At 53.8% G+C, this 27,500-nt stretch overlaps 11 protein-coding genes across 11 annotated transcripts; 5 read left to right on the forward strand and 6 right to left on the reverse strand.

The window, feature by feature from the left end:
- Positions 1-660: 660 nt before the first annotated feature.
- Positions 661-6,243, forward strand: V1518DRAFT_408458 (uncharacterized protein). The gene is made up of 2 exons (XM_066902128.1): positions 661-3,274; positions 3,328-6,243. Exons 1-2 carry the CDS (start codon positions 701-703, stop codon positions 6,130-6,132), a joined length of 5,379 nt encoding a protein of 1,792 aa, XP_066761795.1. The 5' UTR covers positions 661-700; the 3' UTR covers positions 6,133-6,243.
- Positions 6,181-7,048, reverse strand: V1518DRAFT_408459 (uncharacterized protein). The gene has a single exon (XM_066902129.1). The coding sequence runs from the start codon at positions 6,587-6,589 to the stop codon at positions 6,230-6,232; it is 360 nt and encodes a 119-aa protein (XP_066761796.1). The 5' UTR covers positions 6,590-7,048; the 3' UTR covers positions 6,181-6,229.
- Positions 7,049-7,228: 180 nt separating this feature from the next.
- Positions 7,229-8,440, forward strand: V1518DRAFT_408460 (uncharacterized protein). The gene has a single exon (XM_066902130.1). The coding sequence runs from the start codon at positions 7,247-7,249 to the stop codon at positions 8,018-8,020; it is 774 nt and encodes a 257-aa protein (XP_066761797.1). The 5' UTR covers positions 7,229-7,246; the 3' UTR covers positions 8,021-8,440.
- A 268-nt stretch (positions 8,441-8,708) lies between these two features.
- V1518DRAFT_408463 (uncharacterized protein) lies at positions 8,709-11,588 on the forward strand. The gene has a single exon (XM_066902131.1). The coding sequence runs from the start codon at positions 8,788-8,790 to the stop codon at positions 11,266-11,268; it is 2,481 nt and encodes an 826-aa protein (XP_066761798.1). The 5' UTR covers positions 8,709-8,787; the 3' UTR covers positions 11,269-11,588.
- Positions 11,589-11,653: 65 nt separating this feature from the next.
- On the forward strand, positions 11,654-13,234 carry V1518DRAFT_389254 (Septin-domain-containing protein; the record flags this gene model as incomplete). The annotated part of the gene is made up of 2 exons (XM_066901737.1): positions 11,654-12,118; positions 12,164-13,234. The coding sequence occupies exons 1-2, from the start codon at positions 11,735-11,737 to the stop codon at positions 13,232-13,234; spliced, it is 1,455 nt and encodes a 484-aa protein (XP_066761799.1). The 5' UTR covers positions 11,654-11,734.
- A 437-nt stretch (positions 13,235-13,671) lies between these two features.
- V1518DRAFT_408466 (pyridoxal phosphate-dependent transferase) lies at positions 13,672-15,450 on the reverse strand. The gene has a single exon (XM_066902132.1). The coding sequence runs from the start codon at positions 15,366-15,368 to the stop codon at positions 13,851-13,853; it is 1,518 nt and encodes a 505-aa protein (XP_066761800.1). The 5' UTR covers positions 15,369-15,450; the 3' UTR covers positions 13,672-13,850.
- Positions 15,451-15,594: 144 nt separating this feature from the next.
- On the reverse strand, positions 15,595-19,486 carry V1518DRAFT_408468 (uncharacterized protein). Its single transcript, XM_066902133.1, has 7 exons — positions 19,130-19,486; positions 18,963-19,075; positions 18,817-18,909; positions 18,646-18,756; positions 18,501-18,587; positions 16,690-18,450; positions 15,595-16,634 (listed from the first exon to the last, which is right to left on the reverse strand). Exons 1-7 carry the CDS (start codon positions 19,294-19,296, stop codon positions 15,907-15,909), a joined length of 3,060 nt encoding a protein of 1,019 aa, XP_066761801.1. The 5' UTR covers positions 19,297-19,486; the 3' UTR covers positions 15,595-15,906.
- Positions 19,487-19,618: 132 nt separating this feature from the next.
- Positions 19,619-21,754, reverse strand: V1518DRAFT_408472 (chaperonin Cpn60/TCP-1 family). Its single transcript, XM_066902134.1, has 7 exons — positions 21,512-21,754; positions 21,325-21,437; positions 21,126-21,270; positions 20,815-21,069; positions 20,340-20,753; positions 19,933-20,288; positions 19,619-19,873 (listed from the first exon to the last, which is right to left on the reverse strand). Exons 1-7 carry the CDS (start codon positions 21,684-21,686, stop codon positions 19,670-19,672), a joined length of 1,662 nt encoding a protein of 553 aa, XP_066761802.1. The 5' UTR covers positions 21,687-21,754; the 3' UTR covers positions 19,619-19,669.
- A 367-nt stretch (positions 21,755-22,121) lies between these two features.
- Positions 22,122-23,629, forward strand: V1518DRAFT_9678 (kinase-like domain-containing protein). The gene is made up of 3 exons (XM_066906719.1): positions 22,122-22,480; positions 22,542-22,700; positions 22,756-23,629. Exons 1-3 carry the CDS (start codon positions 22,358-22,360, stop codon positions 23,572-23,574), a joined length of 1,101 nt encoding a protein of 366 aa, XP_066761803.1. The 5' UTR covers positions 22,122-22,357; the 3' UTR covers positions 23,575-23,629.
- Positions 23,490-24,911, reverse strand: V1518DRAFT_408477 (endoplasmic reticulum vesicle transporter-domain-containing protein). Its single transcript, XM_066902135.1, has one exon. The coding sequence runs from the start codon at positions 24,839-24,841 to the stop codon at positions 23,684-23,686; it is 1,158 nt and encodes a 385-aa protein (XP_066761804.1). The 5' UTR covers positions 24,842-24,911; the 3' UTR covers positions 23,490-23,683.
- Positions 24,912-25,606: 695 nt separating this feature from the next.
- On the reverse strand, positions 25,607-27,211 carry V1518DRAFT_402793 (cytochrome P450; the record flags this gene model as incomplete). Its single annotated transcript, XM_066901846.1, has 1 exon — positions 25,607-27,211. One exon carries the CDS (start codon positions 27,209-27,211, stop codon positions 25,607-25,609), a length of 1,605 nt encoding a protein of 534 aa, XP_066761805.1.
- Positions 27,212-27,500: the final 289 nt, after the last annotated feature.

Consider the following 27,500-nt stretch of genomic DNA (forward strand, 5'->3'; position numbering starts at 1 on the left):
ACGCCTGCTTTCGTGTCTTCACTCGCGCAATGGCTGCCGTCGTGGACGACGCTCCTGTCACCGCCAGCACGCCGCGCCGCAGCGAAGAATCGCCAGTGCGTCCAACCACCGACGACGCAGCAGCAGCACCCCTCCCCCATTCGCTCGACCAGTCTCTAGCAACGGCGAATCCGCCACTGTCAGAACCCGAAGAGAAGAATGCGGTTGCATCTGCGGATTCAAGCGCCTCGTCAGAACAGCCGCAGGAGCGCAATTCGTTGACCAGCGATGGCTCGGACGTCGTTGCAGCAGCTCCTGATGCATCCGCAGACGTCGTTGTACCTGTCAATAATGACAACGACGCGACACCCGCAACCACTGCACCGACATCTCCCGCCACCACAGACTCGCCGCCAATTGCATCCGATGCGACGCCTGCGGAACCGGCTGTTGAGACTCCGGAAACCGCGTCGCAGGCGCCGCCGCCGCCTGCAGGACCCTCCCCTGAAGCTGTCGCAGCAGCTGCCGCGGCGAGAGCTGCCATTCGAGCTGCAATCCCGGTGCTCCCTGCAAGCTCGGTGAAGTTTGTCATCAAGGCGTTCGAATCGATTCTCAATACGCGTGAGGGCAAGCGCAAGAGTCCGCTACGCGTCAGTTTGAGCGCCGCCATCGGTACGTTGTGTCGCGTGTCCATTACACACTGAGATCTGAATATTCTAACATGACGATTGGTATTGCAGAACAATTGAACAAACCTGATCCACCTCTTCCGTCAGCTATTTTCGAGCCGCTGCGCTTGGCAATGCTCACGACCAACAACGACATTCGCGTCACCGCGCTCGACGCTTTCGGCAAGCTTTTCTCGTTCAACTACTTTGTGGACATTCCCACCGCGCCCGAACTTCCTGCGGGCGAGGGAGTGGCAGATCCGCTGCCGAGTCTACCGGTGCGCGCGCCAAAGTTGATTGACCAGGCTGTCGAGGTCGTCTGTGATTCGTTCCAGGGCGACAATGCCGACGAGCGCGTCGAGCTGCAGATAGTGAAGGCGTTGCTTGGTGCTGTGTTAAACGAGAAGTGTGTCGTCCACGGCGCCGCGCTGCTGAAGGCGATCCGGCAGACATACAATATTTTCATTCTCTCGCGTTCGCACACGAATCAGTCGATTGCGCAGGCGACGCTCACGCATATGGTCAACGTCGTCTTTGAGCGCGTTAAGCAGCGCATTATCACCTCTGCTTCAGTGACCGAGGAAGAGGACTTTGTGGAAATTCCAATCGGCCCCGTCGACACTAGTCTGGCGAAGGAACTCCCCGACGAGGACGACGACAAGGAGACAATTGAGCTCGAGCAGTTAAAGGCACCGGACACTGACACGACTCCATTGGGTGACGCTAAGCCACAGAAGATCACGCTCGAGTCGTTTGAAAACCACAAGTCTTTTGATGAAGAGCGCGCCCCACCCCCGGCTGAACGCGCAGTCGCAGAGGATGAGTTATACGTCCGCGACGCTTTCCTCGTCTTTCGCGCTTTGTGCAAGCTTTCCATCAAGGCTGTCGACGCAAGTGAAAATAAGCCAGACATGCGATCACATGCCATGCGCTCAAAGCTTCTCTCATTACATCTAATCAATTCCATTCTGAGCACACACATGATCATCTTCACTTCTCCCGACGTTATCATCAGGTCCAGTTCGTCAGCGGAGGAGACGCACTTTATTCACGCCGTCCGACAGTACCTGTGCCTCTGTCTTTCACGCAACGCCGCTAGTCCCGTACCGCAGATCTTTGAGATCTCATGTGACATTTTCTGGTCTATCGTGTTGAGTTTGCGCAGCCAGATGAAAAAGGAAATCGAAGTGTTTTTTACCGAGATTTACATGCCAATTTTGGAAATGAAGAACTCAACAGCGCATCAGAAGCAGTATTTCTTGAAGGGCGTGGAGAGGCTTGCTACAGATCCTCGTGCTCTCGTTGAGATGTATTTGAATTATGACTGTGATAGCACGGCTTTGGATAACCTGTACGAGAGACTTATCGATTATCTCTCCCGAATTTCTATTGTGTCTGTGCATCTCACTTCATTCCAACTACAACAGTATCACGAGTACATCAAGGTCACGACTGCGGCGGCAAACAGCGCCCCAGTGACTCCGACTAACAGCAGCTCCGTTTCTATTCCACCGTCATTTTCCTCCAGTGCCGTTGCTGTGGCCACTCAGAGCCCTGCCGCTATGGAGCTGCTCGCACAGATTCCGGTCGAGTATATGCTCAAGAGACAGGCCTTGACGGCGCTAGTGTCGATTCTGAGCTCACTTGTGCAGTGGTCGCAGCGCGGAATCGAGGCTACCGTGGAGTCTGCAGATACGACAGGGGCGGATTCTGCCACCATCACAGAAACGCGGGATTCGGATTCCATTCTGGACGATGAGGCGCGTACAGGACAGACGACGCCATTGTCACCACTACCGGAGAAGGCGCGCTCGTTTTTGGAGACTAATACTCCGAAACTGAATGGCACGAGTGGCACGACTACGCCGATTGATGACCCGACACAGTTTGAGTCATTCAAGCATCGCAAGACTGCTCTACTTGAGGGTATCAAGCAGTTCAACTTCAAGCCAAAACGTGGTATTGCTATGCTGATTGAGAATCACTTTATTCCTTCGAAGGACCCGAAAGAGATTGCGAAGTTTTTGCTTAGCACTGAGGGCTTGTCAAAATCGATGATCGGCGAGTATCTCGGTGAGGGTAACACTGAGAATATTGCGATCATGCACGAATTTGTTGATCTGATGGATTTCACGGACATGAAGTTTGTTGCTGCGTTGCGTTTGTTCTTGCAAGCCTTTCGACTGCCCGGTGAGGCGCAGAAGATTGACCGTTTCATGCTAAAATTTGCGGAACGGTATATTTCTGGAAATCCGACTATTTTTGCCAATGCGGATACCGCATACGTGCTTGCGTACTCTGTCATCATGCTCAACACCGATCAGCACTCTCCGCAGGTGAAGAACCGGATGACGAAGCAAGATTTCTTCAAGAACAACAAGGGCATCAATAATAATGAGGACCTGCCTGAAGCGTTGCTGGATGATATTTATGAGGAGATTCAGACGAATGAGATTATCTTGAAGTCCGAGCACGATGCCGCGATGATGGCGGGCACACAGGTTCCAGGAGCGCCTGGAACGACGTCGATTGCCCAGAATATTGGACAGGTTTTGTTGACGGTCGGTCGGGATCTTCAGCGCGAGGCGTATTTGACTGCGTCGAAAGAGATGTCGAGCAAGACAGAAGTGAGTTTAGATTGTCTGGTCGATGCTAGTATGTTTGCTAACGCTCGAGGTAGATGCTGTTCAAGAACTTGTCACGGTCGCAGCGGAGCGGCAACAGTGACGGGTTCACGGTGGTATTTTACAACGCGTCGCGTTTTGAGCACGCTGGACCTATGTTTGAAGTCGTGTGGATGTCATTCCTCGCGTCGTTATCGGCAGCGATGCAGGACACAGACGAGCCGGACATTGTTGGCATTTGCATGGAAGGTGTGAAATATTCAATTCGACTTGCATGTCTGTTTGACGTCGAGCTCGCGCGGATCTCGTTCGTGACTGCCTTGGCGAAATTTACGAATCTGCAGAATTTGAGCGAGATGAAACCCAAGAACGTTGATGGCGTGAAGACACTGCTACAGGTTGCACTCGTGGATGGAAGTTTACTCAAGGACTCGTGGAAGGACGTTTTGACGTGCGTTAGCCAGCTTGAGCGGTTCCAGCTCATCGGGTCTGGAATTTCGGAGGGCGTGGTTCCGGATTTGTCGCTTGCAAAGTATGCGTCTCGGGAGTCATTTGAGAGCCAGCGCTCGAAGATGTCTTCCGTGACTCGACGACAGTCTGCGGTCTCGACGCAGTTCTCGGCTACTGTTGCAGAGGAAGCGAGCGCTCGCGAGATTGTGGTCGCGATGGACAAGATATTTACGCAGAGTGCGCTGCTACCAGGTGATGCTATTGTGTTCTTCGTGAGAGCACTGACAGAGGTGTCGCGGGAAGAGATTCAGAGTTCCGGCAATAGCGCGCACCCGCGCATGTTTTCGTTGCAGAAAATGGTAGATGTGAGCTACTACAACATGGACCGAATCCGCTTCGAGTGGTCGAACCTGTGGGCAATCATGGGCGAGCAGTTCAACCAGGCTGGCTGCCATAGCAATCAGACAGTTGTGTACTTTGCGCTGGACTCACTGCGACAGCTGTCCATGCGATTTTTGGAGATGGAGGAGCTGCCGCATTTCAAGTTCCAGAAGGACTTCCTGCGGCCGTTTGAGCACGTCATGTCGACGAACCCGTCGCCGCAGGCGAAAGACATGGTGCTGCGATGTCTACAACAAATGATTTTGACGCAAGCAAAGAATATTAGATCTGGCTGGGCGACAATGTTTGGCGTGTTTACGTTTGCGGCGAAGGAGACACACGAGTCGGTTGTGCAGTTTACATTTGACAATGTGAAGCTGATACACCAGGAGGACTTTGAGCTTGTTATGGTGCAGGGCAGCTTTGCGGATCTTGCGGTGACGCTGACGGAGCTGGCGAAGAATCAGCGGTTCCAGAAGATAAGTTTACATTCAATCGAGTTGCTGCGGAGCTCTATCCCAAAAATGATTGCATATGCAAAGTCCGTGGAGACAGGTACAAGCACGGTGAAGCATGCGAACAAGGCGACTATTGAGGATCCGTCTGTACGGTTCTGGTTCCCGATCTTGTTTGCATTCCATGATATTATAATGACAGGCGAGGATCTGGAGGTGCGGTCGCGGGCGCTAAACTACTTTTTCGATACGCTGGTTGAATACGGCGGCGACTTCGCTCCTGACTTTTGGGACGTTGTATGCCGGCAGCTGCTTTTCCCGATTTTCGTTGTCCTGAAATCTCGACCGGACATGTCCCGGTTCAACAACCACGAGGACATGTCAGTGTGGCTGTCTACGACGATGATCCAAGCGATGCGGAACTTGATTGCACTGTTTGCGCACTACTTTGACCAGCTGAAGCGGATGCTGGACGGGTTTTTGGATTTATTGGTGACGTGTATTTGCCAGGAGAACGACACGCTTGCGCGGATAGGCAGCGCATGCTTGCAACAGCTGATTACGCAGAATGTGAAGAAGTTTGAGAAGGAGGATTGGACAAAGATTGTCACTGCGTTCGTGACGCTGTTTGAGACTACGACGGCGTACCAGCTGTTTTTGGGCGAGGGTCTGGAATCACCCGTACCGCCGGTTGAGGAGGTGGATTCGTTGTCGATCAGCGGGCTGCGAACGATGTTTTTCCGGGACGAGGAAGTGGAGGATGATGAGGCGGCTGAGAGACAAAAGACGAAGGAGGAGCAGCTGGGTGAGATGGACGGCGCGTCGGTGAAGGAAAATCCGAAGAAGAAGCCGCTGGAGCGGAAGAAGACGAACGGTGACGCTGCGTCGATGGACGGGTTGAGCCGGACTGCGTCGGCTTCGTCGGTGGAGACAATCCCGGTGTCGCCAGGGCGACGACGGGAGTTCAACAAGATCATAGCAAAGTGCGTATTGCAGCTGCTGATTATCAACACAGTGTCGGAGTTGTTTACGAACGAGGAGGTGTACAACAACATACCGAGTCAGGAGCTGCTGCGGCTGATGCGGATGTTGCAGCGCAGTTTCCGGTTTGCGCGCAAGTTTAATGAGAACCGGGAGCTACGGATACGACTGTGGCGAGAGGGTTTCATGAAGCAGCCGCCGAATTTGCTTCGGCAGGAGAGCGACGCAGCGTCGACGTATGTGCATATTTTGCTAAGGATGTACCACGACACGAATGCGGACCGGGTGGAGAATCGTGACGACATTGAGCGCGCGCTGATTCCGCTGTGTGCAGACATTGTGCGCGGGTACACAATTCTAGATGAGGAGTCGGAGCAGCGGAATATCACTGCATGGCGGCCGGTGGTGGTGGATGTGTTGGAGGGGTATCTTGCCTTCGAAGACAAGGACTTTGCGAAGCACGTGGAGGTGTTTTACCCGCTGGGGGTGGACTTGCTGACGCGGGATCCGGGGCGGGAGATGCGGGGCGTTGTGCAGTCGCTGTTTAGACGGATTGGCGGTGTGTGGATGGGACGATGGCATGCGGACGAGTAAGTGGTGAGATTGCATGTGTACGAGGGTGATGTATGAGAACGATGACAATTTACGCGATCATTTGCAGATTCTGTTAGAAGAATAGTTAAGTAACTAATTACAAACTACGGGGAAAGATGGAGGCGAGGAGGGTATTGGTGTTGAGGGGGATGACAGGGGTTGGAGTCGTGGATGGGGGGGACGAGCACGCGAGCGCGAGGACGTGGGTGGGGGACAGCCACAGCTCGAAGCGCCAGGTGGAGAGGGATGTGCCCGAGCGGGCGCAGGAGATGGTGTCTGTGTAGAGGAGGGTGTTGTCTGTGAAGGTGAGGTCGGCGACGGTCATGTCGGTAGCGTGCAGGGAGAAAGAGGAGAGGGAAGGGGGGGGGGGGAGATTAGAAAACTCGATGGTGCTCAGGTCTGCGACGATGCCCTCGCCGGTTGCTTTGGTGTAGGCTTCTTTAAGCGTCCAGAACATGGCGAGCGTGATGTGAGGTGCGGGAGATGCCGCGATGGTAGCATACTCTGCGGGAGTGAACACTTCTTGGAAGTCGGCGACGTCGAATGGCCGCCGCAGCAGGTCGGCGAGGGAGAGGATGTCCACGCCGACACGTGCGGGGGTGGGCCGCTGGAGAACGGCGACGACTACGGCGCGGCCGTGGTGGGAGACGTTGTAGTCGAACAGCCCGGTAGTGCAGTAGGGGCGTCCTGCGGTGGTCTTGGCGATGAAGGAGTGTACATTGTGTACATTGTGGGGGGGGGTTCGCGGGGTGAGGAGGGCGGCGACGAGGGCGCGCTGGAGGAGGGCGGAGAGGGCGTGCGCGGCGGCGTCTGCCGGGATGCGAAAGTGCGCGACGGCGGCGGCGTCAGGGGGGGGGAGCTGGAGGAGGAGGGCGGGGGAGGCGGCGGCGGCGAGGATGGCGAGGGGAGAGGGCGGGGGGAGCATTGCGGCCGTGGGCCGTACGGGGGGGCCCTGCGCGGCGGAAGATTTGGTGCGAACGGCGGCACAAGTGTCACGGCATGTGCGCGCAGGCTTCTGGAAGAACGACCGCTCTTCTTTCCACCGTCGCCCCGCCCCCTCCTCCTTCACAATCACCACCACAGCCTCTACCCCCCCCACCCCCCCCTCACCGCAATGCCACCCGCCGACCCCGCCGCCGCCCCCGCCGTCGTGCCCCTGCAGCAGCGCCTGCTCAAGCTCGCGAAGAGCCTGCAGTTTGCATGGTTCTCCGGCCACGTCCTCGTGCTCACCGGCACCTTCTTCTACGCACTCTCCGCCGTCCGTTTCGCCTCCGCCTCCCGATGGGCCGTCTTCTGGTACCGCGAAGCGTTCCTGTCGGTGGTTGCCACCTACGGCATCGTGCTCTTCCGCTCCTACAAGGCCGCGGCGCCCACCGCGACCACGCTCATCCGCGATGACAACGTGCAGTATCTCGCCATCGCGCTGCTCTGGCTCATCTCGCGCCCGCTCTTCGTCACCCTCCCGCCCTTTGCGATCTACTCCTTCTTCCATGTGCTCACCTACGTGCGCACCAACGTGCTGCCGACCATCGGCCAGCCGCCCAACGCGCCGCTTGCAGTCAAGATCCAGGCGTTTGTCGACAACTACAACGACAAGTTCACCGCGCTCGTGGCTAACCTCGAGCTCGTCCTGCTCATGCGCCTTTTCCTCACGGCGCTCGCCTTCCGCAGGGGCTCGTGGATCTCGCTGCTTGTCTACGGATCCTTCATCCGTCTTCGCTTCGAGCAGAGCGTCTTCACCAAGCAGGCCGTGCACAACTGGGAGGTCCGCGTCGACGGCCTGATCGCGCACCCCAAGGTGCCCGTCCCCGTCAAGACCGGCTGGGCCAAGGTCAAGACCGCTATGAAGCAGAGCGCGGCCCCGCGCGCTGCGGCCAAGGCCGAGTAGACGTCTCTCGAGATGTCGACCTTTTCCGCCGGTCCCACCCCCACCCCAGCTCCGCTCCCCTCCGCACCCCTGCGCCCTTCCCCATCTCCCGACTCCCCGCACCCATATCCATGATCTACCTCCTCTTCCTCCTTCTCCGCGGGCCCAACTTCCCGTGTGCACCAACCGCTTGTTACACTGCAACGGCTACTAGTGAAACGTATTGTTTATCCGCTCTTCTACAGGCCACTCGGGGTTTTTGACTGTCTTGTTTTCTCTTCTTCTTTGACTCTATAAACTATACTACATATCTTTTCTTCTTCTTCTAGTTATGTGTTCCTATATCTTTGCCCCGGCTTGCACGTGCAGTATTCGCGTCTGTTCTGTGTTTTGAATCATAATGCAACGACACGAATCTCACGCCCTTGTTTGGATCCGAAACGTCCTAATCCGTATTTGGCGCCTTGATATGCCGCAGAGTTGTTCGTGCACTAACAGTGCGCGCACTCGCCCATGCGCGGAGCCATAGTGGCCACTGGCCACTCAACGGGGCGCAGACGGCGTAGGATGGCAGGAGAGGTGAATGCACAGATCGGCGTTACTCCTGCGGGCAGCTGCCGGACGACAGCGATGACGCCGGCCCACGCGGCCTGCAGCACCAGCCCGGTCTCAATCTCCGGTTCAGGGAGCGCCAATGGGACTTAGAGGGACACCTCCTGAACCCGCCGCACCTCCCAACCCTAAAAAAAAATCCACTGCCCAGGGCCTGCAGTCGGCCCGTCACCAGCATGGCTACTCCTGACGGGTTGTCCGCGGCTCTTGCCCGTGCCGGGGTATCAATTGCCCGCACGCTACCGTTTGCCGCGACATGTCGTGCCGCGTGTGTGTGCGCTCTGTCCGCCGACGTCGCCGACATCGCTGATGTCGGTCGCATCGCGCTCGAACTATTTCTCCAGCAAAACTTCACCGGACCGCGAGTACTCGATACCCAGACACTGTGGTGGCCCGGCGAGTTTGCGGATGGTGAGAAGGAGGAGTTTGTTTCTGCCTGTGTGGACGAACTGAGCGAGGACTCGGAGATCGCATACGCGCACGTCGAGTTGCCGCATGTGCTCTTGCTCGCCGTCGCGGCACTGCAATGTGCGGTCGCTTCGCTTGATGGCGAGGAGAGGCGGATGGCGAACAGGTGGCTTTCTCGCGCGTTTATGGTGCACCAGGCCGTACTCGGCGGCCCGGCAAACACTTTACACGACGCCGTCTTTGCGAGTCTGCAAGCCGCTGTCCCGCCGAGCGCCGACGCGGAATACGACCTCGAGCTTGCGCGTGCGTGTGTGGCGTTCTCGTACGATGTGCGCGCCAGGGAGGCGCTTGAGCGTGCGCGTGCGACGTCGGGGTTCAGGTTTGAACTTACCGGCATGAAGGCGCTGAAGACACGGTATCAGACGCGCGCGGTGTCAAGCTTGGTTGTGCTCGCGGAGTCGGTTGGGCGTGCGACGAGTAATGGCGAGGTTACGAGCGGGAATAGCACCGACAGGAAAAATGCGCCGTCGGTGTTGGATTTGAACTCGGATTTGTTGTTGGAAGCGCCTAAGTTTAATCCTTTGTGCGCAGGCACGACGAACACAGAAGACGACAATGAAGACCAGCCACAGATTAACGACGACCCTAATAACCCCTCCTTGCTAAGCGACGTCGACTACTGCATACTACTCATGACTGAAGCCCGTATACGTTCGAGCTCGCCAGCACGCGAGCCGCTGGTGATGGAACAGCTACTTGCGTACATCGCGCGTGTGGTCAACTCGAACAAGTCGGCAGACGCTAATGCGCCACGAGTGAACTGGACGTTGTTCTCGCGCGCGCTGTGGGAGCGCAGTACGTTGGAAGCGCATGCTGCAAAGACTGTGGAGCGAGGAACGCTACAAATGGCGTCTCTCGTCGAAGAGCTCGGCGCGGATGGCACGACTGGCTCGTTCATAATCCCGTTACCCGAGAGCGAACAACCCGGCGGCAGTTTGTCAGAACGGCTGCGCTACGTGCACTGCATTCCGTTACTGCCGCGGTGGCAGATGGACGTTGAGCTCGCGACGCAGTATCTCTCGCTCGGCATGGTGCGCTCCGCACAGGAGGTTTACGAGCGACTACGACTGCCGATTGAGAACGCACTGTGCACAGCGGCCGGCGGAGACAGTAAGGAAGCGGAGAGCATGCTGCGCGCATATATCGCGCAGGCTGATACCCCGCGAACGCAGCGTGCGCGCGCGTGGTCGTGTCTTGGGGATATTACGCAAAACCCGGAGGACTGGAACAGGGCATGGGACGAGGCGAAGTACGCATCCGCAAAGCGGTCGCTGGGACAGTACTACTATGCGAACGGCGATATCGCGGCCGCGATCACACACCTCGCGGACGCATTGTCGCAAAACGCGCTGCATCGCGATACGTGGTTCTTGTACGGATGCGCCGGGCTTGCTGCCGAGCGGTATGATGTGGCGGCCGAGGGCTTCACGCGCTGTGTTGCAATCGACTCTGAGGATGGCCGCGCGTGGAGTAACCTTGCGACAGCACTGATGCGCATGCCGGGGCGCGAGCGGGAGAGCATCTCCGCGCTGGAGCAGGCGTGCAGGTTACTCCCAGAGGAGTGGCGTGTGTGGAGTAACCTCTCGACCGCCGCCCTGCAAGTACACAACTGGCCACTCTGCATGCGCGCTACGACACGGCTCGTCGAGCTACGCGGTGGTAAGGACGGCGAAGCCGCGCTTGACCTGCCGCTGCTGCGCGCGCTCGCGCAAGCGCTGGTCGCGCGTGATCGCAGCGAGGGCGGAAATGCGCCAATGACTGCGTTTGAAAGGAGCGGGGTTGAGCTGTTCACGGACTTGATTCCGCGGTATGCAACCGCATCGCCGGATCTGTGGGAGCTTGTTGCGAAGATCGAGCTATGGCGTGGACGGCCGTGGGACGCGTTGGCGGCGCATGAGAAGATGCTACGTGCAGCCGTGGCGACCTTGGTTGCCGACACCTCCGCCGGCACCGACTCGTCGAGCGCGTGGGACGCAGCGGTGGAAGCGTGCGTGCTTGCCGTTGATGCCTATATCAACCTCGGTCCACGTGAGGGCCGGTTGGGCGAGGGATCGGTGGTGTGCAGCGATTGGAACTATAAGGCGCGATCTGCGGTCCGAACGGTGATGTCCAAGGGGCGCAAGTTCTGGGAGGACACGTCCGGTTGGGAACGGCTGCAGGCGCTGCAGGAAGAGTTGAAGAATGGGTAGGAGTTTTGTACACAATCCTTATGGTATGGAAAGAGGATCGCATTGGAGTCGCGAACTTGCGATAAGACCCTGCACCAAGTCAAACACATCGGCAGAGGCTGGACTGCAAATCTGTCTCGGCAAGAAGAACGAGGGCTAACTGCGTCCGATGCAGGCAGCATTCTGCAAGCAAAGTCGGACGCTGAAGTCCTAGACGGCGGACCTCCTCTTATAGCTTCCAATGGCATGACTCCTGTCTCTCGACAGCAGAAGCGGCGGAGCATGCACTCGCTGCGGTGACATGCGTGCGAATAATCACGCGCGACGCGCTCTGATGGTCACGCGTTAGCGCTGCGTCCGCGCGCGGAGGCGAACCGCCGCCGCAGCCCCCTGTTTTCGCGCGCGCGCCTCTTCGTCGCACTCCCTTCTCCCTTTCACATTCCCTCTTTCCCCGTCTCCGCCTCCCCTTCCCCCCCCAACCAGCCCCATGTCGCCGCAACCCGTCTCCACGTCCGCATCTCAAGACGTCGCCGCTGCCGCGGCGACCACGGCAGCGCCAGCCGTCGCGTCACCGCCCGCTTCACCGTCTGCCACCACCACAACCACCACTGCCGCCGCCACCGGTGCATCCCCCGCTTCAGTGTCTGTTTCGATGCCAAACGTGTCCACCCTGTCGATCTCGTCCAACAACGACCCGCACGTCGTGCGCCGGAAAATTACGTCGTATGTCGGCTTCTCGAGCCTGCCGATGCAGTGCCAGCGACGGGCGACCCGGCGTGGTTTCAATTTCAACATCATGCTCGTCGGCGAAAGTGGGCTCGGCAAGTCCACGTTAGTGTCTACACTCTTCGACATGGCACTGTATCCGGCTGTCACCGGCGCTGCCGCTCCTGGCGGCCCGGCACAGCAGAAGCAGCCACTGCAATCCAACAGGTCCTCCGACGCGCTGTCTTCCACACCAGCGCTCACAAAGACCGGCCCAGTGCGCACTGTCGCGGCGAACCTAGAGGAGGGTGGCGTGCGTCTTAACCTGACAGTGATCGACACCCCCGGTTTCGGTGATCTCGTGAACAACGAGGACGCGTGGCGGCCGCTCGTGGACGCCGTGCACGAGCGCTACGACGCGTACTTGGAGGCCGAGAACAAGATGGCGCGACAGCTCATCGCGGACACACGTGTGCATGCGTGCATCTACTTCATCGCGCCGACCGGCCACGCGCTGCGCCCGCTCGATATCGAGGTCATGAAACGGCTGCACACGAAGGTGAACCTGATCCCGGTGATTGCAAAGTCGGACATCCTTACCGATGAGGAAATCACATCGTTCAAGGCGCGCATCCGCGCCGACCTCGATCACCACCGTATCACAGTGTTTGAGACCCCGCGCTATGAACTCGACTCGGACGAGTCCGTCGAGGAGAAGCAGATGGTGCTCTCTAAAATCCCATTCGCTGTGATAGGCGCTACGGGACGCGTTCAGACCCCTGACGGCCGCTCCGTCCGCGGCCGCAAGTACCCGTGGGGAGTCGTCGAGGTCGATCGCGACGAGCACTGCGACTTCCTAAGCCTGCGCTCGATGCTGGTCAAGAACTACATGGAGGAGCTGCGCGAGGCAACGCACGAGATTCTTTACGAAAACTACCGCACCACCAAGCTTACGGCGATGGGCGTTTCCCAGGATGCGTCCGTGTTCAAGGAGATTAATCCCTCGTCAAAGCTCGAGGAAGAGCGCGCGCTGCACTCTGACAAGCTTGCAAAGATGGAGTCCGAGATGAAGATGGTCTTCCAGCAGAAGGTCGCCCAGAAGGAGCAGAAGCTGAAGCAGTCCGAGGACGAGCTCTTTGCACGCCACAGAGAGATGAAGGACCAGCTCGAGAAAACCCGGCGCGAACTTGAGTTCAAGCTAGCCCAGATCGAGCAGCAGCGAAGTTTCTCCTATAGCGAGGAAAAGAGCAGTAAAAAGAAGGGTTTCTCGCTCCGTGCTTAGTCTCGCTACCGGATTGTGTGTTTGTATATTTTATTCCAGGAAGTACTGCTTTTTTTTTTTCCGTTCCCTCGTTACCTGACACCCGGTGCGCCGGTCAGTTCGCGAGCTTATATATCTTTGTATAATTGTTTCCTTATTTCCGGCTCTGTCCATCCTCTCGTTTATGCTGCGGTTGTGTGTGTGTTGTTCTGAAGGGTGTCTTCTCTGTTTTCCGGCTCTTATATACTTGTATCTCGTTCCTCCCTTTCCCGCTACCTATCAAATCTCTCTCACTACTATCTCTGCAAAGGCGCATGTAATTCGCATCTGTTGCGCTCTGTCACAGCGTAATAAGAAAAGTTGACCTACAGCAGATGTGAGTTGTACCGATATGCGGTGGTTTTCGCTGCAGTTTGTAGAACAATCCCTCGGAAATATGTAATCTATGGTTATTAATTACAGCTAATGTATATTTTGTATCCCATTATTACACTCTGATTATTGTACATTCGCTCACGGAAACGCGATTATTAGAAAAAAATGAATTCAAAACTCAACATTTCTCCCCACTGCATGTGCTCTACATATGTAAACCGCCCACTTCCGTCCCTGCAGACACGCAGCCACTGCGCTATATCTAGTGCTTGGTCTTGGGAACTTTGGACATAACCTTGGAGATCGCGGCCTTTACGACGGCAGCGGCCTTCTCGGTCTCCTTCTTGGTAAGTCCGTTGGTGATCTCGACCTTGAGAGACGCGGGGATGGGAAAGACCTCCTGCGAGTGTACGCCCTTGTTGCGGGTGACGAGCACGCCGTTGTAGATGCATTCGTCGACGACGTCCTGCCAGAACTTCTCCTCGTCCTCGATCTTGTACGATTGGCGCGTGGAGTCCCGCAGGCGCAGGTGGATGATCGGGCTGTCCTCATCCGAGGGGGTTTCAATATATTGCGACCGATTGATGACGCCGCGGAACAGCCGCGTGTTGGCCGCGAGCGCGACGAAAATCTCCGGGCTGCTTGTCATGATTGCCATAGCCTCCGACGCGGTCGCGGCGAGGTAGCCAGGAAGGGCGGCGGAGTAGGTGTAGCCGTTGCCGTTGATGCGCTGGTGCGAGACGACGTACTCCGAACCCGCGCAGAAACCACCACCAGCAGCCATGGTAGTCGACAGCGAACCGATGATCATGTCAATATCCGCCGCAGGCAGGTCAAAGTACTCTGAGAGGCCGCGGCCGGTGCGGCCGAGCACGCCGATTGAGCAGGACTCTTCGAGAATCAAACGGTACTTATATTTGTGCTTGAGCTCCATGATACGGGGAAGGTCAGTGATCTCGCCAGAGTTGGCGAACAGGCCCTCGGTCACGATGAAACGGCGGGTGAGTGGCTTGCCCTTGAAGTCCTTCTTAATCTTCACGAGTACGCGCTCGAGGTCTTCCATGTCGTTGTGATTGTACCAGCGCACAGTTGAGCGCGAGATGAGAATCGCCTTCTGCACCGCGACGCCCACACCGGCGTCAGCCACAATGATGTCGCCGCGCTTTGCGAATGCCGGGATGGTCGAGCCGACAGTTGAGAACGCCTGCGCGTAGATGATCGCCGCAGGCACACCAAGGAAGTTCGAAATGTTCTTCTCTAGGTCCATGTGCACCTTCTGTGTGGCATAGAAGCCGGACGGGCCGCATGCGCCGACACCGTACTCGCGCACCGTCTGGACAGCAACGTCCTTCAGCCGGTCGCTCGCCAGCAAGTTCAGCATATTTCCGGACGCGAGGTTCATCACCGTCTTGCCCGCCGGCGCGAGCTTGACCTTGGGACCAAGCGGTCCCATGATAACAGGGACCTTGTCCACATCCGCCAGGTCGGCGTCCGATAGTGCCGGCACAAGCGGCTCAGGCGTCCACTCGTCCACGAGCTCGTCAATCTCCTTCTGGCTCAGCTTGATGTAATCCTTCTTCGCGACCGAATACTTCGACGCCAGGAAATACCGCACCGCAAACAGGAACAGGCAGAGTTCGAGGAATGACCGTGCCGGGTCGTTCTGGTATGATGACTTGACGTACCGTAGCACAATCGCAGACCCCGGCAACCGCGTGAATTGCGCCGACAGCGACTCCACCGTCGCATTAATGTAAATTAGTGTATCATGCAGCGTCATTGCGGAATGCGTGGCGGAAGCGCGCTGTGTCGAGCTTTGTTCACGAAGGGGGTGGTGGCGGGCCTTACGCGGGAACGCCGCTACGCGTCCGGCGAGTGATATACACAACTGCCGGCCGGAACCGCCATCCTGGCACGTGATCTACCAAACCCGCTCGCTTACAGTCATCACTAGAGTGCGCTTCCGCAACTGTCCAGATATCGCGACCGTGTGAGGGCCTCGGTGCAAGAGCAGAAGCAATCTCCAACTTAAACCCCGAACTATTAAGTAAATACACAAGAGCGCAACAGACAATACAATTACGGAAAATATACAAACACAAAACAAAAAATTCATGATGGCGCAGCTAGTTTAAGAGAACTAGCTAGAACACAAATCAAACAAAATTCGACTCCCCAGGTGTGTATGTATGTGCGTGTGGATGTATGTATAATGCAGCAGCCGACCTTGTCCGTACCACCTCAACCTCTATTCTCCCGTCGTACTCTCCCCTCGTCCTACCTTCTTCGTACATTCTCTCCTTCCCTCAGAAGCAGACTCACCGCTTCTCCACCAGCACAAAATGCATGCCAACGTACGTAAGCACGATGAAGATCGCGAAAAACGCGATCAAACCCGTCACGTCTTTCTGGTAAGCGGTCGTATTGAATCCGAACGTACTCAGGATTGTCGCACCGGGAACCTCGATCGAAAGCCCAAATTTGGACTCAATCAGCGTCAAATACCGTAGTTCGTTCACAGCCATAGCCTCAAACGCGTAGTGGAAAATCGAAAGGTTCTGAATCCACATCGCACCAGCCGGCATAGTCTCCTTGTTTAAGAACAAGCCGGCAAAGAGCAGGTTGAACAGATTCACCAGAATACCAATTAGCACAGCGACGCCGCTGTCTTTGATCATCACGCCTATGAACAAGCTAATAGCTGCAGCCGCAAGATTGAACCAAGTCATGACGAACAAGAACTTAAGCATCGCATGCGCGTCATAGTTGAGTCCGACAAGCGGGTAAATAATTATGCCCAGTAGTAATGGCGGGAACACTCGTAGCGGAATAATATCAAACACAACCTTCGACATGAAGTAAGAGATCGGCACGTAGAATCCGTTTGCGCGTTCGCGCACGAAAATAATCCGCTCCGAAGCAAAGACATGCAACGTAGTGAGCGTGCTGAATCCAAATAAAGCTAGCACAAAGAAAAATAAGCCGAGTCTGTTCTGGAATCCAGAAATATCAATGGTGATGTCAAAGTACAGATATCCAATCAGAACTATATCTTCAGTCAGCAAACTTCACTACATGAAAGGCAAACCGTAATAACTTGCCTGAGAGGACAATCGCAATTCCATAATGCGTCACCAGTAACATAGGATTCCGGTACAGGTTCTTGAACGTTCGTCCAGACAAAATCGTAAACTGCTCCATGATGCCGATTTTCTTGGATCCAAGTAAGAACGCAGGAAGCTGGTCAGCATGCTCAAGAGACGAGTCGATACTCTGTTGAATCTCAGTCTGCATATCCTGCGAAATCTGCGACGCATCGTACTTCATCACGAGATCGTCCAGATTCAAAGCTGGCTCTTCAGACACTGGCGCAGGCACAGGCATTGGTGCAATAACGTCAGCTTCCTCTGTCATAGGAGTTCCCTCTTCTCTAGTGGACATAGGAATAAGTTCGCCTTCCTCGCTATCCGAATCCGTGGTAGATCGGCTTCCGTTACTGGCAGTTCCATTGATAATAGAACCATTCTTGTTGCCGTTGATACCCCGCGTCGCATTCCACGCGGTCATTGTCAAGTCAATCAAAAAGTCCGCTAAATTGAAGCCAGGCGGGCACGGGCATCCAATAGATGCGAAGTACTCTTGGCAATCGTCATGCAATCCAGAAAACACCAGGCGTCCGTGGGACAACAACAGTAGTCTGTCGAACAAGGCCACAATATTTGACCGCGGCTGATGAATCGTGAAAATAACTGTGCGCTTATAGTCGCGCGCCAGTGACGTCAGACTCTCAATTACATTATACGCGTTGAACGAATCAAGACCGCTAGTCGGTTCGTCCAAGAACAAAATCGAAGGACTAGTCACCAATTCGCATGCAATCGCAACTCGCCTCTTCTCGCCGCCCGAAATTCCGCGCTGACCTTCGAATCCAATCAGCTGATCCTTGATATCCATGATGTTCAGTTCGTTCATGGTCTCAAGAACGCGCAGTCGTTTCGCGTTACGTGACATAGTCTTGGGCAATCGTAACAGAGCGGAATTCAAAATTGTTTCATACACCGTCAAAGTCGGCATCAGCGAGTCCTCCTGGTCCACAAAGCCGATTATACTCTTGAACTGATTTTCTGTGATCTTGAAGCCGTTCACAAGAATATCCCCCCCGACGAGGCCATCCTTGTTCTTATGAGCGAGAATATCAAGCAACGACGTCTTTCCTGCGCCAGAAGCTCCCATGATAGCCATAATCTCGCCAGGCCGAACGATACCCTGAACGCCGTGTAGGACCTCTTTGCCCTTCACCGAGTACGTCACATCGTTGAACAGTAATGTCGCTGGAGTATGGCCTGCCATGAGCTTGTATGACTCGTCCTCGGACGGAAGCTTCGTGAATCTCGTCGTGTCTTGCATCCGCTTAATCACATACATAATACCGGCACCGGATAGCCCCAAGAACGCTAGAACGCTCAGGATTGCGAGAGCCAGTACACGCTTGTTGATGGTCTTGCGGGGAATTTCATATCCCGGCAGCTCGCTGTAATGCATGCATTCGCCGCTGTTGCAGGACAATGTGATTGAATCGTCGCCAAATACTGACTGAATCAATTCGTCCATCGACGGTTCCGAAAAGTCGCATTCGTCCTTAGCCGAGTCGCACTGGAAATAGCCCGGTCCCGCGATTGCCTCGTCCAAGAAGTCGGTAATATCTATTGATCCATCGGCTCCACAAAGTGTCCGATCCGGGATACATGCGCAGTCAATTGTTTCGCAGGCATACTTGGTGATATTCGTCTGTCTGGTCGATTCGCTTGTGAACTCGCATTTATCAAGGTGACAGTAAAAGCTCTCCACTTCGGCAATCCAGACTGTGCAGGACGTTAAATGTTGTCCAATAGCAAAAGTAATCAGTGCTTACATTGGAAGTTGCAATCCTTCGAAGTCGTATTGCAGCTGAAAGTGACCTGCGGCAAGTCGCCATCGAGAATTTCCAAGATTTTGCGGTCTATTGGTTCCACGGTTAGTTAATTCCACCCCTTTATATAATACTGACGTGTACATACTGGTCACATTGCACATCTGGAAGTTCTCTCGGACAGCCAAACCAGTCTTGAAGCAGGCGCCACCGGAGCCATCAGGCATCAACGCATTGCACGCATCGTCAGTTTCACAAACTATTGTCGCAAACAAAAGTCAGCATCCAAAGAGAATCTCAAAGCTCATAATTACCGTACCATTGCAGTTCAATCCGCTCCAGCCGTCGTCACATTCACAAGAACTCCCCGTCCGGGGCATTCGGTCTCGTCCATCAGCGAGCGACCCACACACTTTTCGCATGAACATTAGTAAAACACCACACTTCCACCAAGTTCAAACCAACCTGGAACAGAGCAATCAACGCCACCAAATCCAGGCGGGCAGTTGCAGAAACCGTCGTAAGCTCGGCAGTCGCCATACTGTAGACATTCATATGCAGGCAGAAGACAATTGAAACTGTGCGACGGGGTCAACGCAAGAACGATTCTGATTCACAAGCATACCACACACCAATTATCGTCCGCGAGAGCCCTAACGGGCATGTTGAAAGGCGAGACCGGAGACATTGGCATAGGCACACTATTGGCGACGATGGGCTTCTGTTGCACACGAAGGGCACCAGCGCATTGCACCAGTAGCCCAAGAGTGGCCAGCACGGCAGCCCGTGCAAACATCATGATGGCTGGTCACACGGCAGCACTACGGTCGATATGCGGCGAAACTTGCTGGCGTGTACAGGAGGAATGGCTTGACGTCGTGCAGGTGGTCTCGTGGAGGGCCGACGCTTGTCGATATCAGAAGTGCACGTAGCGCCGCTCTCGGTCAGAGAGCACTGACCCGCTAGAGCGACCAAGTTACCCGGCTACATCACCGGGGCCAGTGAATCTCAACAGCCAGGTCCGCTCAACTGCATAGCCGAGCGACACCTCTCCGCTCTAGGCGAGAGAGCCATCATGACCTCGAATTCCCACGCAACGAACATTTACCGCGGAGTGACACTTCCATAAATATCTAAATGCTATATTACGATATCCTAATAGCTGTCTTGTGCTAGTCGTCATCATCATCCCAGTTGCCGGGCATGGCCGTCTTCGGCATAACTGGTCCACCAGCTCTCTTTGCCATCACAATCTGATCGACGGACAGGATAGTGTTGACGGTATCCGTAGCAAGCTTAATGGCCCAGCTCTTCGCCGCTAGCGAGTCCAGAATGCCATGCTCCTTGGCATCAAATATGCCGGTTGAATCGTTGTCCTGCATCAAAATCAGTCTCAAACTTCTGTGCCGCAGAAAAAGTTTCTAGAATTACTTACGTCAACATCAACTCCAGTCGCAACACCGCCCTTCTTTCCGTGCGCCGCGTATAGTCGGCCAAGAACCTCAGTGGCATCGAGACCAGCGTTCTCAGCGAGAATTCGGGGAATAATCTCGAACGCCTCACCATACTTCTTGATTGCATGTTGCAAAATTCCGGGAGTCTTCTCGCCCTGCTGAACAATCTTCTGCACAAGTTCGATCTCAGAGGCGCCTGCACCTGGAATCAACCGAGCGTCCTTGGTTAGCGACTTGATAACGCTAACGCCATCGTCAATTGCCCGTTCGACATCGTCGAGCAGTCCCTGCGTCGCGCCACGAACCACAATGGTAGACGTGCGAGTAACCTCGTTCTCTGATGATTAATATTAGTCAATTGTCACAATAGTGCAACAAAATCATGTACCTTGTCGGACGACTGTCACTCTGTCGCCACCAATCTCGACGGTCTCAACGATATCAACCCTGCCCATCTCCTCGGGCATTGGAGGTCCCAATCGCGCCAGCGGCGTGGCACCAACGACACTGCACAGTCTTCGCAGATCAAACTTACTTGGCACACGCAGCACCAAAATATCATTCCGGTTCAAATAGTTCAGCGCAAGCTCGCCAACATTCTGGCCTGAGAAGATCACCTTGATTCCAGTATCAGCAATTGACTTGATCATCGATTCCAAGTGCGACTCTTCGTCTTTTGAGAAATTTAGCATTTCCTTCGCGTCATGAAGTAGAACGGTGCCCTTCGTCTCAGTCTGCGAAATATCAATCGGACAATTAAACACGGCAACGCGCGCCTTCGAGGAGATCTTCTTCACGGTTCCTGCGCTCGTTAGTACCAATTTTTCCATATTACGGCAGGGTATAAAATATGGCAAGCTCACCCTCGGGCTCACGGTTAAAAACCATTCCCTTAACTACTCGGCTAGCATCCATACTGCTGCCCATAACTTTGACGACTCGAACGTTGTCAACGTTGAAAGCTTTGGGGTTTTTTGGCATGACGGAAAACACCGCCTCGGCGACGAGCTTGGCAAGAAGTTCTTCGTTTCCGTATTGTTTTGATGCAATAGCTGGCATGATCGCCTTGTATAGCTCCATCTCGGACCGCAGGTTCTCAACTTTATCGACGGAGAGATCTGGGAACACAGTCAGTCACACAAGTAACCGTCTGATCTTGCACAGGTCAGCATACCGGCCAGTGTAGACTGCGCCACCTTCTCAGCTAATTCGTAGCCCTGGATAATATCGGCAGTGTGGAGGCCAATTCGCAGAAGAGACTCGGCCTGGTTCAGGAATTCGCCAGCTAATATGATAACCAAGTTCGTAGCGTCGCCCATCTACTTTCCGTCAATTTGTTGGCCATTTGATGTGAAATCTTTAAGGATAACTACCTCAGACTGCTGCTGTTGACTGGCCATCACCATGAGCTTCGCGGCAGGATGAATCACGTCAAGTTCTCTGAGGATAGTAGCTGCATCGCTGGTCAAGAAGATCTTTTGCAGATCTGTGACAAGACGTTAGCATAAACTTCGTCACAACAGTGCACCCCTTCACATATCACCCTATCCGATCACTCACGGTTAATGACTATCTTGTTGCGACCGCAAGGTCCGATAGACGTTCGAACAATCGACGCGATCTCTCTGCAAGCGTTGATATTTCTGTTGATCGCGCCGTCTTCACTCTGATATGTTTGATATCCCGGCTTAAACAGCTGCGTACCAGGTGCGTTAGGCAGCTGAAGACCAGACATTTTGGCGTAGTTCGATGGTGTTGGCTGATGTCCCCGAAGATTATGGAAGGCTTCGCAGCATAACTGGAACGCCAGAATAATTTTGCACGCGTGCTCGCGCCGCGTTAAGAGTTGACGCTCGAGGGGTTCGTGCAGTTTGACGCGTCGCGCATTAGCTTTGATACTGCAGTAGCCTCGTAAAGACGCTGGAGAAGGCATTGAACCAGTATTGCTGTTTAGAGGGACAGATTTATGGTATAGCTAGTGGCTATAGTCTCATTCGTCTATCAGTATCGGAGTGGCAAGCATAAACAGCAGTTGGACTTGCTAGTACGGTGAATTTGCGACCTACCACCCGTCATATGTCATCTCATGTATAACTGTATATCCACTTCTGACATTACAACAGCCAGTCGGCATCCATTACGTACTCCCGCAGTGTCAATTACAGGTTGTTGGCTCAGTGCAACTTGCAGGTTGATCTGTGACATCACAACGCTTGACGTTGGCTGCGTAGTGTTTGCGCTAAGCCGCGCGACCAGAAGACTCATGTGAAGCCCCTCCGTTGCAATATGCACCATCTCCTTCATCGTGCAACTTCGGCTGTCTAGCACGTACAGACGTCTCGGAAAGATCGAATTGGAATTAGAGGACTATTTAGAATCTAATCATTTGCATTAGCTTCCTTCTACATGGCTCTCGCGCACTACCTGTTTGACATCGCCAACGTGTTTACCGGGTGCTTTACGTGTCTTCCAGCGCCGGCATTGTATATCAACAACAGAAGCTACAAGATCCAGCGTTTGCTTGGTGAAGTAAGTACAGCGCTATTAATGTTTCTGCCGGGCTTGTGATATGTTGACAACAATGGATCAGGGCGGCTTCGCATACGTCTACCTGGTTCAAGCGGAGAATGGCGAGCTCTTCGCGTTAAAGAAGATCCGATGCCCATTTGGAGCTGAGAGTCTCCAACACGCAAAGAATGAGATTGAGAGTTATAAGATATTCAACGATGAGCATATTATTCACTATGTGGTAAGTTGCAGCTTCACTGTGCTTTCCTTTCGTGCGTACTAAGGCGGGCATGCAGGACTCCAGTGTTGTGCAAGAACGCGATGGTTCGAAGACGGTATACATTGTGTTGCCATACTTTCGACAAGGCAACTTACAAGACACGATTAACGCCAACTTAATCAATGGGAACTCATTCGACGAGAAGGATGCGTTGGATCTATTTCTCGAAATCGCCAAGGGCGTGAGAGTACTGCATCATCATCGAGCACATGGACTCAGCAGCGGTCCAACTAGAAGCACAGCATCTTCAAGTACGGCAAATCTGAGCATTGCAGCGACAGATACAGCGGAGGTGCAGCCGTTGATGGATATTCCATTGTCGACTACGGGAACTTCAGCTCCATCTTCGGACGTTGTGCCGTACTCTCATCGAGATATCAAGCCAGCCAACATTATGATCTCACAGGTCGGTGTTCCAGTTCTCATGGATTTAGGTAGCTGTGCGCGAGCACGAACAGTGATTACTTCTCGGCGACAAGCTCTAGAGGTTCAAGACTTAGCAGCCGAGCATTGCTCAATGCCATACAGAGCGCCAGAATTGTTCGACGTCAAAACGAACACTGTTATCGACGAAAAAATTGATATCTGGAGTTTAGGATGCACCTTTTTCGCATTGCTATACAACAATTCACCGTTCGAGATGCAGACCGCTGAGTCCGGTGCGAGCCTCAGTCTTGCTGTGATTAACGGACAATATCGTATTCCCGACTTGCCGGCATACTCGGAAGCGACAAAGAATATCATTCGAACATGTCTGACAGTTGAGCCGAAAAATCGGCCAGATATTGACAACATCATAGTGCAGATAACTGCTGCGAGACAACAATTTCCATAGTTTCAAATTTCCTTGTTCTATCAAGTGCTTTTTTGAATCCAAAATATACAGATATATCGCCCATCGCAATAAAACGGACTTGATGAAAATGATGATGCTAACTATAAATTTACACTGCCTTTTTCCTGCTAAGAGCCTTATCGGCTTCCCAGACACCTTTGTCTATAACTGCCGCGACCGCAAGCACGCCACCCACTACAGCACACACGCCGATTAAGAATGACCCGAAAGACTTTGACCGTTCTTCGCGGTTGATGACTTTCATAGGTGAGATGTCGTAGGAAAAGAAGACTCCGGGAATGCCGCCTCGCGCATGCATGGAGTGTTTGTGGTCTTCGTCTCTGCCGCCGCGAATTGGCCGCTCGTGAGAAGTAACTGAGTACTGGTTCGTTTCTAGAGGTGCCTCTCCAATACGCTCGAATCGCGTTGACACGACCTTCATAAAGTACATGTAGTTGAAGTTTCGCTCGTCTGTTGTCTTTTTGGTGCCATCAAGAGGATTGTGGATTGACGGATGAAGGGGACCGAAGGACAAGTGGTGGATGTCATGAGTGAACGTATGCACTACGTCGGATGATGTGTAGATATCGAGATCATGAACATGCATTTGGGGGGACGTGAATGACTTTCCTGGAGCGAAATGGAAATTGCCGACTACCTTATTCACAGATAGCTTCCCGGCCACGTTACATCCCTCATGCTTAACGGCCTCGATCTTCGCCGGATAGTTCTCACGTTGGCATTGCTCGACTCCATGACCGTCGCCGAAAGCCCAGCCCTTCGTCTGGTAAGCCTGGCGAACGTCGTCGCAGGTCTGGCAGCACTCAGTGTCGTCCTTGGCGCCGTAGCAAGGGCCACAGTAATTTTCGTCCACATTTATCTTTGGAAGAGCAGCAGCATTGGGTTCAAGAGATTCTGCGGCAATTATCTGACCTGTCGGCGATATTCTCGTCTTCACAATGCCGTGGCTCACTTCCGTCTGCTGCTCCCCCGACACGTCCATAACATCAAGAGTCAAGAGTTCGCACGGTAGTCTCGAAAATGTGATATTCAGGTTAATACTCATGCGCTCGCCGCGATTCTTATCGACAATGAGCTCTGGCCGATTTACAATCGTGCGATAGTCGACCCATTCGGAAATCATCAACAGAAAGATCACGACGGATGCGACGATCGTGACAACGCCGCCGGAGGTAGTACGCACGCGCGCGTCCTCGACTGTCTTAGAAAACGCATCAAATGTGGTTAAGCGCCGGCGCGGAGGCATTTCGAGAAGCTTTGGAGCGCAATTGATACTGTGTGGTTAATGGTCGCGCACTGAACTGAGTTCCTCGAACATGTGCAATTACCTCTACGTGTCCAGAATGGCGACAAGCTCGGCACACGGTCACATGATCGAGACGCGTCGGCCGTGTCAGGCAGGAATTGTGATTTTGTGCCCATATTTGGCTTGAAGGAGTTACGAATAGCTGGCTGCTATTTTGGATCTTCGTCACCGCTGTCATCCACCAAGCAAAAGGCTAGTTCGTTATGTCTCCGTATTTTACTGCTGCTGGCACTACCCAATCGCATCTTTGTGTTACGGTTCAGTATAGTACCCACGTCTGAGCAGATCAGCTCTCTATAGCTGAACATTCAGTCATGTTGCGAGCCAGAGTACCGAGGTGCGATATATAATGCCGACGAGGCGCAGGCGGTGTCCGGTTGGGAGTTCTGTCAGGAGTACTCTTACAGGTGTCTGTCCACGTCCACAGAGAACATCATCCAATCCACGTGTAAGTAGGCTCGAATGTGCTGCGTTTGTCTAATCGAGCAGGAGACAATGAATCTTTTTGCGGTGGTACTATTTGAAAGTCTTCACTGTTACTCGACTTTCCCGGCCCGTCCGGAGGCAGTGCAACATGTGTTGTTCACTCATCGTTCAATTACTGGCAACCCACTCGTATACCGGAATCTGATAGCATATAATGTGTCCTGAAACATAGTGTTTGATGATATCATCGACCTGATAAGTTACTCAAAAATTCCACATTCAACACCTTGTGCTTGAGGCAAATCGCACATGTACCCCAGTTTTATGACTCATCGTTAGAAGCGCGTTGACCTTCGGAAACACATCCTTCTCCGGCGGATCAAAATTTTCCAGTGTATCAAACTCCTGAAGTAGTCTGACGACTGTATACCCAGCCTCGGTAAGCGCGAATTGCTGGCCAAGGCAGATTCTTGGTCCGCCGTTAAATGGCAGATATTCCCACTGAAATGTGCGTTCCGACCAGCGCTCAGGGCGAAAATCGTCGGCGTCCTCGCCGAACAAGTCGTGACGTCGCTGCATTCCCCAGACGGAGTAGTAAACGCCTTGACCTTTGTGTACGAGGAAGGGTGACTTGTGATCGGGACCGCCACCAGTTGGAAGAACGGTATCCTTGGTTGCAAATCGGAAGTTCTGAGGAACTGATGGGTATAGTCTTAGGACCTCGTTCAGAACAAATCTCAAGTATTCTGTGCTCTTTAGATTCTCGAAGGTAAGCGGCATCTTGTTCTCAGCATTGGGAGTATCGCCAAATCGTTCGATAATGATTGCCCTCAGCTTGTCGAACACGGCTGGATGTCGTGCCAGAAGATACACGGTCCATGTGAGCATTCCAGCAGTCGTGTCGCGACCTGCAAGTAGGACATTCAGTAATTGATCGCGCAGGATCTTTCTGTCCTCAGTCTGCTCGACGAGTGCTTCGAGGAAAACATATTTGGACTCGGAAGATTCTGCCGGCCTGTTCCCTTTAGTCCGCGCGTAGCTCAATGCCCGATCAACGTAGTGATCCACAAAGTCGTGAACAAGTTTGTTTGACTTGTCGAACGACGGCGGCCGGACTAGCCAGTATAGCGACTGAAACGCAATACGCAGAACAAGGATATCTTGAACACTGTTGAACGCTTCAGCAAAGCCTCCGCGACCGGCGTTAGCAGCGACCGCAGTAACATTCCCTTTTGCCACATCTGATGAGCCCGCACTGCTACTTAACGAATTCACAGACTCTCCAAACAGAAACTCAGTCGCGGTGTCCATTGTCAGCCGGTAAAGCAACGTCTGAATCTCGACCGCCTGTTTGGGTTGCGCAGTTTCGTTCGCTTTGAGAATTGAAATGAGAATCTCGGTGTGTTTGTCAAACAAGCGTACGTCCGATACCTGGCTGCGGAGAAACTGCGGTCGCAGAAGTGCACGCGCGTGCGCCCACATCTCGCCATCTGAGGTGAATATTCCGTCTCCAAGAGTCACATACAACGAATCATGCCGTTTGCCCAAACTGAAATCCGAAAAGTTCGTAGCAAGAATGGTCTTCACATTCTGGGGCTCCACAGTATATATCGACTCTCGTCCAAGAATATAATTGATCATGGTATTGCCATGTTCGGCATGTTGCTTCCGGATGAATTGAAAGTTGCTGCCCTCGTGCATTGCCCTGATAAAGAGATAAAGAGGATAGACACCAAAAATATCCCACCAAGGATTCGACCGAGATCGTTTTCTTGTTCCGTGAGACTTCGCGAACCGTCTCTCGGTCAGCTCCCATTTCACAGAGCTGGTAATGGTAGGCAGTATCAGCAGGACAGCGGCGACGAGGAGTGGAGTGAACAGCATGACCGGGAACGATCTGGCAAGAGAACAATTGGTGTGGTGTGAGCTTCCAGATCAGAGGAAGACTCCTGACACGGCGCTGACGGGTGGTAAATAATATCGACCAGCCGTCTACACAATGAATTCTTGAACGTCGACGAGAGTTGCGCTGCCTCCGCAAAATCACGATCACAACGCCCTCCGAGTTTCGGCAGTCTCTAAGCAAACATAGGGCTTTATCTGAAATGAATAATGTGATAAGATTTTACTCTGGCGTAAACGTAAAGGCTCGCATGGCTGGACCTTGTGCAGG

The sequence above is a fragment of the Limtongia smithiae genome (genome assembly GCF_038497785.1).
Source record: "Limtongia smithiae strain NRRL Y-17922 unplaced genomic scaffold V1518scaffold_1, whole genome shotgun sequence".
Lineage (NCBI taxonomy): Eukaryota > Fungi > Ascomycota > Lipomycetes > Lipomycetales > Lipomycetaceae > Limtongia > Limtongia smithiae.

Bases quoted from the DNA above. Each gene is read 5' to 3' on its own strand.
- V1518DRAFT_408458 (XM_066902128.1), top strand. From the start codon at position 701: ATGACGATTGGTATTGCAGAACAATTGAACAAACCTGATCCACCTCTT. The intron at 3,275-3,327 runs GTGAGTTTAGAT...CGCTCGAGGTAG, and splicing joins AGATGTCGAGCAAGACAGAA to ATGCTGTTCAAGAACTTGTC.
- V1518DRAFT_408459 (XM_066902129.1), bottom strand. From the start codon at position 6,589: ATGTTCTGGACGCTTAAAGAAGCCTACACCAAAGCAACCGGCGAGGGC.
- V1518DRAFT_408460 (XM_066902130.1), top strand. From the start codon at position 7,247: ATGCCACCCGCCGACCCCGCCGCCGCCCCCGCCGTCGTGCCCCTGCAG.
- V1518DRAFT_408463 (XM_066902131.1), top strand. From the start codon at position 8,788: ATGGCTACTCCTGACGGGTTGTCCGCGGCTCTTGCCCGTGCCGGGGTA.
- V1518DRAFT_408466 (XM_066902132.1), bottom strand. From the start codon at position 15,368: ATGACGCTGCATGATACACTAATTTACATTAATGCGACGGTGGAGTCG.
- V1518DRAFT_408468 (XM_066902133.1), bottom strand. From the start codon at position 19,296: ATGATGTTTGCACGGGCTGCCGTGCTGGCCACTCTTGGGCTACTGGTG. The intron at 18,910-18,962 runs GTTGGTTTGAAC...TCATGCGAAAAG, and splicing joins CGTTGATTGCTCTGTTCCAG to TGTGTGGGTCGCTCGCTGAT. The intron at 16,635-16,689 runs GCAAGTTATTAC...CTGAAGATATAG, and splicing joins AATTGCGATTGTCCTCTCAG to TTCTGATTGGATATCTGTAC.
- V1518DRAFT_408472 (XM_066902134.1), bottom strand. From the start codon at position 21,686: ATGTCTGGTCTTCAGCTGCCTAACGCACCTGGTACGCAGCTGTTTAAG. The intron at 21,271-21,324 runs GTAGTTATCCTT...GACGGAAAGTAG, and splicing joins GTCAACAGCAGCAGTCTGAG to ATGGGCGACGCTACGAACTT. The intron at 20,289-20,339 runs GTACATGATTTT...ATTAATCATCAG, and splicing joins AGTGACAGTCGTCCGACAAG to AGAACGAGGTTACTCGCACG.
- V1518DRAFT_9678 (XM_066906719.1), top strand. From the start codon at position 22,358: ATGGCTCTCGCGCACTACCTGTTTGACATCGCCAACGTGTTTACCGGG. The intron at 22,481-22,541 runs GTAAGTACAGCG...ACAATGGATCAG, and splicing joins TCCAGCGTTTGCTTGGTGAA to GGCGGCTTCGCATACGTCTA. The intron at 22,701-22,755 runs GTAAGTTGCAGC...GCGGGCATGCAG, and splicing joins AGCATATTATTCACTATGTG to GACTCCAGTGTTGTGCAAGA.
- V1518DRAFT_408477 (XM_066902135.1), bottom strand. From the start codon at position 24,841: ATGCCTCCGCGCCGGCGCTTAACCACATTTGATGCGTTTTCTAAGACA.